The sequence below is a fragment of the Calidris pugnax genome, unplaced genomic scaffold (assembly GCF_001431845.1).
Source record: "Calidris pugnax isolate Ruff unplaced genomic scaffold, ASM143184v1 scaffold89, whole genome shotgun sequence".
Classification (NCBI taxonomy): Eukaryota; Metazoa; Chordata; class Aves; order Charadriiformes; family Scolopacidae; genus Calidris; species Calidris pugnax.
In genome coordinates, this window is record NW_015090865.1 from 42,034 (window position 1) to 50,965 (window position 8,932).

At 39.9% G+C, this 8,932-nt stretch overlaps 1 protein-coding gene across 1 annotated transcript in view; it reads left to right on the plus strand.

The window, feature by feature from the left end:
* Nucleotides 1–8,932, plus strand: part of LOC106889818 (inactive pancreatic lipase-related protein 1-like) — a 29,135-nt gene continuing 20,203 nt past the window's right edge. The window contains exons 1-8 of the mRNA XM_014945235.1: nucleotides 1–49; nucleotides 714–868; nucleotides 1,373–1,498; nucleotides 3,056–3,190; nucleotides 3,717–3,825; nucleotides 5,605–5,724; nucleotides 6,062–6,181; nucleotides 7,583–7,701. Of these exons, the coding sequence (XP_014800721.1) occupies nucleotides 1–49; nucleotides 714–868; nucleotides 1,373–1,498; nucleotides 3,056–3,190; nucleotides 3,717–3,825; nucleotides 5,605–5,724; nucleotides 6,062–6,181; nucleotides 7,583–7,701 (933 nt within the window). The remainder of the gene's footprint in view (nucleotides 50–713; nucleotides 869–1,372; nucleotides 1,499–3,055; nucleotides 3,191–3,716; nucleotides 3,826–5,604; nucleotides 5,725–6,061; nucleotides 6,182–7,582; nucleotides 7,702–8,932) is intronic.

Sequence of the window (8,932 nt, forward strand, 5' to 3'; positions counted from 1 at the left end):
ATGCTTGGAATTTGGATACTTGCACTATTTCTGCTCAGCGCAGCAGAAGGTAAGCACATGGGGTCAATATTTATGCTGCTAGATTTTGCAAGATATTATTCTACACTATGGTGCCTTAAAACTTACTGATTGAGGTTACGTGGTTCACTTTCTCTATGCAAGAATGGCGAGACGAGTGTGCGTGTGCATGTTGGCTTTCCTCTTTTCCACTCTGGAAGTCCCACCCTAGGAGCATGCAAGAAGCGCTGGTGTTTTCTATCTCAGACCAAAGCTGTTGCTCTACCAAACCTAGGAAATTATTTGTTGTATTTTATTTAGTGATGGAAATGGGAAAAAAGCAGGGTATGTGGGGAGAGGCAGCCTAATGACAGTACAGCTTTATATTTATATATATATATCTTGGCCTGGTATTAGGAGAAACGCATCAGCTGTCTTTGCTTAAGGCAAAACACAGCGTGGAAAAGATACCCAAGGTATGATACAGGACACCCATGGAGCAACTCCACTGAATTCTTTGTTGATGAGCAATAGGGGGGGCTTCTTTCCTTGGAGCAAACCATAGCCTTTGAAGATCTGAGAGGGGGAAACTGCCAGTCTTTGCTTTGTGTAAACCATAGGATATTTCAAGAGACCAAGAGACCTCCGGAGAAGAGATGCTTTGAGTTATGACTAGCCTTTGCTCATACACATATTGTTGATCCCATCTGCTACAGGTGCAGAAGTTTGCTTTGATAGGCTCGGATGTTTCTCAGATGATATACCATGGTCTGGGACTACAGAAAGACCAATCCATAAGTTACCCTGGGATCCAAAGAAGATAGATATTCACTTCCTCCTGTACACAAGAGAAAATCCTGATGACTTTCAAGTAAGAACTACTGCAATTTAAACATAAGTAAATCACAGGCAAAAAGAGTAAATAAATGAAGACTTCAGCTGTGTCCCTGGAAAGTGTTAGAAATGGCCGAATCTCCACATCCTTCAAGAGACAGCCTCTTCCAGTTCCTTGGCAGGGTCTCTGGGGCAGAATTCTCATCCAGCCCTCACAAAGCAGCAGTCCCCCATGTTTTCTTCATGGTCATTGAAAAGTACTGGAAAACTGTGCATTTTTAAAGTTATTGGGTAGGGGGTTTTTCCACAGATAAGATGAAAAAACACCAAAAGTAGTGTTGGCTGCTCTAAGATATGTGTCAAAGCTTGCTTTGAAAGGAGGTACAGACCTTAAGCCATAGTCATGTAAACTCTTGCAGATGAGCTTACGTGCATAACTTTTAAATGCCTGTAGAGATAAGCATAGTTCAGGTGTTTGTAATATTGATACACTTTTTACAGATAGCAGATTTGAATATTTATTAATTTATATCTGCAACAGGAGGTCTCTGCAGTTGATACCTCAACAATTGAATACTCAAATTTTAACACAAGTCGGGTAACCAGATTTATCGTACACGGATTCATAGATAATGGAGAAGAAAACTGGCTGTCAGACATGTGCAAGGTATGTACTACAGGGAAATTCCTGTCCCTGTGAATTCCCGAGTTTGCATGTATAAACACATTCCTATAAGCTGTCCGTTTTCTCTATTTCTAACCAATTTCTCTCATGGCATTTGTAATAAGAAGGGGAAAAAAGGCCACTCATTTTCAAATTGTTAGCAGCATCAATATGTTGCTCTGCACCTTGATGAAAAGCATGAGGTAAAATGCATCCAGTTCTTTAGTCAAGAGAGTGACAACAGGATTTGTCTCAATAAGTGTCCTTTTTCCTGATAAACACAACACAAACTCTGGAGCAAGACACTGCTTAGGAACAAGGGCGATCCCAGAAAAAACTGCAGACTTGTAACTGTTGCATCATATTTCTCAAGACAAGAGACAGGTTTCTAGAGGTGGGAAGTCCACCGCAGAGGTATGGGCTGCTGTATGGGTGGAGGAGGCTGAGGACATGGGCTGACCATTAACAGAAGCAATAAACCTGCAGAGACGTACAGCAAGAAGGGACCTCAAGGGGATCATTTTGAAGAATGCTCTCATTCTAGGACTAGCTATGAACAGCAAACAAAGTGCTCTGCTTTATTGATTTTTGCACTAATTCTCCAATTTTTCAAGCTATTTCTTAAACCTACCCCATACACTTTACGATTTCTTAATCATACCCCATGCAATTCCACCTTCTCAATTTCTGTAAACATGCTTTTTGTTGTGGCTGTAGCTAATGAAAGCTACTAGTCATACAGCACATGGAGCAAAAAAACAGTGGATGGCACAGGACAGTTTTAGGATAAGGTTTTTCAACAAACTATTCACACACCTACATTTTTGTACAAATTCTATAATCCTATTTTATTTGAGAACACTATGAGAAACAAAATGAAAGTCCAATAAAATCAGGGTATTTCACATTTATTGCATCCCTGTTACCTGTTTCTCTTATAAATTCTATAATCCTATTTTACTTGAGTACACTACGAGAAACAAAATGAAAGTCCAATAAAATCAGGGTATTTCACATTTATTGCATCCCTGTTACCTGTTTCTCTCTGATACTGGGTCAAAAGAAAGTAATATAATTTTTTTGCCAGTTTCTCACTAGAAAAAAAATCTATGTTGATTATCACTTTATGAACACTTATTTTTACCTTTTGCCTTTTCTGTCCTTTGCCAGTTGTAACTTGCTTTCTATTACAGAAGTACTTTTAAATCAAAGTGAATCAGGACACGAGTAGCGCTCTTATTTAGAGTTGCATACAAAGTTTGAATGAAATAAAAAATTAAAAGTATCAGTGTTTATATTGTTTTCCCTTCTGCAAAAAAAATGCTGCTATGGATGTTTGAAACGATGGTGTGGCCATTACTACAGCACAACGCCCTATTTCAGTATCGCGTGAGCACACATAGGCCTGTGTGCAGCTACGACCACAAATACAGGCTAAGGTTTTGGTTCTTAAAATGTTCTCACACAAATTGATGGAACATCTGTGAGTGGAGCTGTAATAAACAACATGAATCAGTTCCAGAATGTATTGACTGGACTTACTTTTGTTTTACCAAACAGAGGATGCTCACTGTGGAAGACGTGAACTGCATCTGCGTGAACTGGAAGAGAGGCGCGAGATGTCAGTACACCCAGGCATCCAACAACGTCCGCGTTGTGGGCGCTGAAATAGCTTATTTTGTAAAGGTTCTTATGGTAAGAATCTCCTGGTTATAAAGCTGTAGTCATAGTGCTGATTTGAAAGAAATATGATTCAGGAACTTTCATGAATGTGAATGTGACTGGCAGAAAACATTTTCTTCTACTCGGTGATCATTTTAGAAGCTGTGCTGAAATCAGAATTTTATTATTTTATTTTTTTTTTTTTAAAGTTTGCAAACTACGTCATAAGAACAGGATGAGCCAATTTAGGGATAGGAAGTTCTACAAGACAACCTGTAGTACAGCCAAACAGACATTCCAGAGATGTTAACAGATGTATAGTGTTGTGTAGTTTTAAATATGCAGAGCTAACAGACACAGCAAACTGTTTTGGGAAAAAAAAAAATAAAAAAAAATTATGTACTGGGCATCAGTACCTAAACTTGCAAACAGATGGTGAAATCCTACAGGAGTTCCTGAGTCAGTAGTCAAACTAAGAAGAGTTTTTCATCCCCTTTTTACTCTTTCCTGTTGCTGATAAAAACAGATGTACCAACTTTTTATATTGCTATTTTCACAGCAAGAATACAGCTACTCTCCAGCTGATGTCCACATAATTGGCCACAGCCTCGGAGCGCACGTGGCCGGCGAGGCTGGCAAGAGGCAGCCGGGGATTGGGAGAATAACTGGTAAGTCAGTGACCGTAATTTAGTCAAGGGTGATTTGGACATGCCAGAACTCAGCTTCCTGTCACAGTACCCCAAGGTGCCCAGGTAAGTGTGGGAAATCAGCCAGTGTGATGGTTGTTTTGCTTGCGTATGTTTAGACAGCAAAGAAAAGGCACACAGCCAACAGACAGAAGGTCCCCTGCAACACAGCTGCTGACTGGACACGTTAATTGTTGTGGCAATTTTTACAGTTTGCTTTCTGCTGCTTCAACAGAGCAGCATCACTGCCCAGACCGCTGCTAGTTCGGAGCAGGATGGGAGCGATATTATAACATAATGATATTCCATTGCTGCTGCTAAAAACTAACATAGACCCAGAACCAGCTTCAGCTGCTGTGATAGTTTTTCATACTCACAGAACTGCCTAGGTTGGAAAGGACTTTCCAGATCATTGAATCCAACCATCAACTTAACGCTGACAAAAACCATCACTAAACCATATCTCTAAGCACTATGTCTACTCGTCTTTTAAATACCTCCAGGAATGGTGACTCAACCACTGCCCTGGGCAGCCTGTTCCAATGCTTAATAACCACTGCAGATGCCAGAGTATTTTAAAACATCCAGTACTCTCCCAGAAAACATAACTGTAAAGAGATATTATCAGCTACACTTGTGGTCAAGCCATTCCTTTTTCAATACACAGGTTACTCACCCTGCAGCCTCCATCTTTAGCAATTTTTTTACGTGCTCAGCACTTTCAGAGTTTAAAGTTATGGGCTTGTTCTCCTTATTCATCACACAGGCAGCGCCAAGGGCAGTGTGCATTAAGCAGAGAGACCTTTCATACACAAAAGACAATTCTGGATATTATTAACACAGCCCTTTTCAATTGCTACTTTTCCTCAGGGATTTCAGGCTTAGTGAACCTTGGACTAATAGTCTACAAAATTCAGTCTAAGAGCAAAACCAAACCTGCTCCCCAAGGACAACAGGAGATGCAAGTATAAGATAGTAAAAGTTGTGCAATTTGCAAGACTTCACAAGCTCCCAAAACTACTGCAACAATTTGGGAAACAACTGATTTCTGTTTCTGCTGGGATCATAAAAAGCAAAAAGCTTCGCTTCTAAACTAGATACTATTCCAAAAGCTGTCTGGAGCCAAAAGTAGCCAGGTTGGTTTCAACACTTCCAGGCACATGGGCTGTTATCAGCATTAATTTCTGTTTGAGTATGCTAAATTATACAGATGAGTTATAGGCAACACAGACACAGCAACCTCAATTTGAGCAACGTTATTAAAGTGAAGTTCAATTAAAAAAAAAAAAAAAGGAACTAGATACTATTCCAAAAGCTGTCTGGAGCCAAAAGTAGCCAGGTTGGTTTCAACACTTCCAGGCACATGGGCTCTTATCAGCATTAATTTCTGTTTGAGTATGCTAAACTATACAGATGAGTTATAGGCAACACAGACACAGCAACCTCAATTTGAGCAACGTTATTAAAGTGAAGTTCAATTAAAAAAAAAAAAAAAGTATATCAAGGCTTTAGGATTCAATATTGATATGAATAAGTAAAATTCAATAGGCTTCATACAGGTAAACTTTTCTCCTACCTGGTAGAAAAGCCACTTGGTAAGTGAAAGCAGACATCATCATTTTATTAATGAGTAGTCTACTTAGGTATAAGGAACCATAGGCAACTACGTACGTGATATTCTTTTTATACCATCATAGCGTTATGTAAAATGATACATCAATATCTCTTTTTCTATACGTAACACCAGATTTTTTCTTTCAGGACTGGACCCTGCTCAACCTTATTTTCAAGGCACTCCCATTGAAGTCAGACTGGATAAATCTGATGCAGAGTTTGTGGATGTTATCCACACAGATTCAGCTCCCACCATCCCCTATTTAGGTGAGTATCCAGCTCTACTGTCTTAATACCAAAATATTTATGCTCTGTGACACTTAAGCATCTTAATTGTTCATCACGACTCAGTTTTGGTGCACAGACACAGAACAAATACACCATGCTGACAACACAGACCAACTTCAAAACAAAATACCAAGCACAGACAAACTTCAAAACAAAAGCTATAAGTATGGAAAAAAAAAATAAATTTAAAGCATGCTTACCTCTGTTTTAAATGCTTCAGGTTTTTGACAAACTTCAAAACAAAAGCTATAGGTATGAAGAGAAAAAAAAAAAAAATAAAATTAAAGCACGCTTACCTCTGTTTTAAATGCTTCAGGTTTTGGCATGGGCCCAGCTATAGGACATCTTGACTTTTACCCCAACGGAGGAAAACAAATGCCAGGGTGTGGGAAGAACCCTCTTTCACAGATCGTGGATCTCGATGGCATCTGGGAAGGTAAGTGTGTTGATTACATTACAAATTCAGGGGAAGGTCACCCTCACGGTGTAACCACTTAACTTGATTCAGGTGTTCTGCGTTAGCTTTTGGTGCCTCCACCAGCAATGGCAGCTGCAGAGTGCAGTGAAACTGCTAACAAGCTCAAACACACCATTTATCCAGAGCTTATTCAAAAACTAAACAAGACAAAGGGTTTGCCTCTGGAAAATATGCCTCCTCTAAAGTATCTAATAGCGGAACCAAAAGTTATTTAAACTGTGCTGAAATCATTAAGGATCTGTAACAAGGGATTTCACTTTGTTTCTATTGTGTTGCCCAGCAGCAGCAGTGGGTGTAGGGCAACGATGCTCACAGTTACTTCTGTTAAGGGATCTTCAGCTGCAATTCTTCTGAGATAGAGCAATTAATTTTATTATTTTTTTTTAATTACCTCTTACAAATCTGGTTTGCATTAAAGCAATATTATTGTGTCTATTTTTAGTTAGCTAAAAAAAAGATTGTCGTGTAGCTGCTCAAATACACTTTGCTGTTTTGCATAGTTCTAATAAAAGCTCTAAATATTAGAAAGATTCTGTGTCTTTCTAAAGTTAAGTTGCATATAACACTAAAAAAAAATGAAGATTTCTGCTGTAGAGATTTTTCAGTATGGGATCTAAGTTCTTTCTTACATTACTGCAAACACCTTACACTCTAGGAATTAATGAACTTATTTGTGATAACCAGCTTTTTTCTCCAGGTTTTATTCATTACATCTGGAGGCATTACTTTTTTTACTTCCCCCCCCTCCCCCCCAAACTTGTTATCACTAATGGGGAATTAAAGCACAAAGAAACAACTGTGTTGTATATGATCTTCTTTTTAACTTAAAGTCAAGAAAATAAAGGCAACACAAAGGAAAATAATATATTCATTATTTTAATTTTAAGAGTCTCCCTTCCTTAAGCACCCCCCAAATAATAATAATTTTGTTTTGAAGTCCTCAGCTGGAGCAAATCACTATTGCCCTAGGAAGTTTACTGTTAAATACTTTTCATTCGGTTTTCTTTTGTTATGGTAATGCAACTGTTGCCTACAAAAGCTCTGCTTCATGCAGTTCTCGTTTCTATTGTGAAACTCGGTCAGATTAGTTGAATAAGTGTTTGTGAGGGGAGGGCAGGGGCTGGGCTGAGCTGCACAGTCGGCCTCCACAAAGCATTGCAAGTTTGCATTTTATACCTGTTGAGCCAGTGACACTTCTTAGAGCATCAATTCATCGCCAAAGCCAGCTTCAAATCTCACATTTGATACACCAAGAGTTGTGATGCGGCTTTTGAGGAAGAATGATGCATCCCTGTGATGTGGCAAGGGCTGGGCCAGTATCTTTCCTCAAAGAACTAACCTGGGAGCATCTTTTCACAGGAACTCGTGACTTCGTGGCTTGCAATCATTTGCGGAGTTACAAGTATTACTCTGACAGTATTATCCACCCTGATGGATTTCTAGGCTATTCTTGTGCTTCGTATGACGTTTTTGAAGCAGTAAGTATTTCTCAGAGCCTCAGGATGGACTAAGTAGTGGCTCTTATCTATACATCTGAAATTCAAACTGTTTATGCTGCCTTCCACCCAACAAGTGCACGAGTAAGAGAAGAGTCAGGCATCCTAAAGTATTCTAGCTCGTGTATCTGACATGGGTCAAAGTAGGAAAAGGCAACAACAAAACAGGGACATCCCTGGTCCTGTGCTGTTGTGATGGCCGTGAGGTACCACTGGAGCTGGCGTGGCTTCCCCAGGGCTGCTCTGCTGCATCACACTGGGGAAGGGGTGAGGAGGAGAACCTGCCCCCATAACCACCAAATGTATTTATCAGACAGCAGTGAGTGGAATCCCAAACTGTAGCAGGTGAGCTTTCACACATAGCTTAAACGTCGTCTTCTCAAAACAACAAGAAGTTAAATAATATGTAATAGCCTGACGGGGTGAGTCCTTGGTCACAGTATTTTGGTGACTTAAGACCGCCCCAGGGACAAAGCACAATGGTTTAGGACTAGGTCAGGAAGCCCTTCCCTGTCCCAGACTGGGAGACAGGGAACTACAGCCTAAGAGTATCAGGGAGGTAACAGGCTTGTCATATCTTACTGGGACCACAGACAGAGATATCTACTACTTAGACTGACCTTTATACATTTTGGGCAGCTGATGTGGTGAAGACCACACTTCCCAGATGACTTTGGGGAAAGGTGACTACATGCTTCTGTCATTGTTCACGACAAAAATGAGCTTTGCTTTCAAGATAAAGCCTTTCTTGACCCAACTGAAGGCATAAGGTGACAATTCTTTTTCATCGGTTGCTGGGAAGGACACCTCTTCCTCCCTGCTCCACTTCAAGACTACTCACGGCTGTCACTGATGTGGCTGGATTGAGCTAAATAACCAGAGAAAAAACATAGATCCTTGAAAAATCAGATCCTTTGAGGAAGCTGGCTAGTTTATATGACCTTTCCGAAGTCGCAGAAAGTGTTACTTGAAATTTGTTGTTGCTGTGATACAGGCCAGTTGGGTGTGTATGTTAAAAATAAATTCTATGACTCTTTTTTTTTTCTTTTTTTTTTTTTTTCCCTTGGCTAATTCATGTTGTTCTGTGACGTTAAATGTTCTTTTTGAAGCTGGGGCAGGAAGAGGCTGGAGATAAGATGACAATAAAAGGCTGGAGTAAACCCTGGAAGCAGAGATAATGCACTTCAGAGAATATGGGTGAACTGGCAGGGGG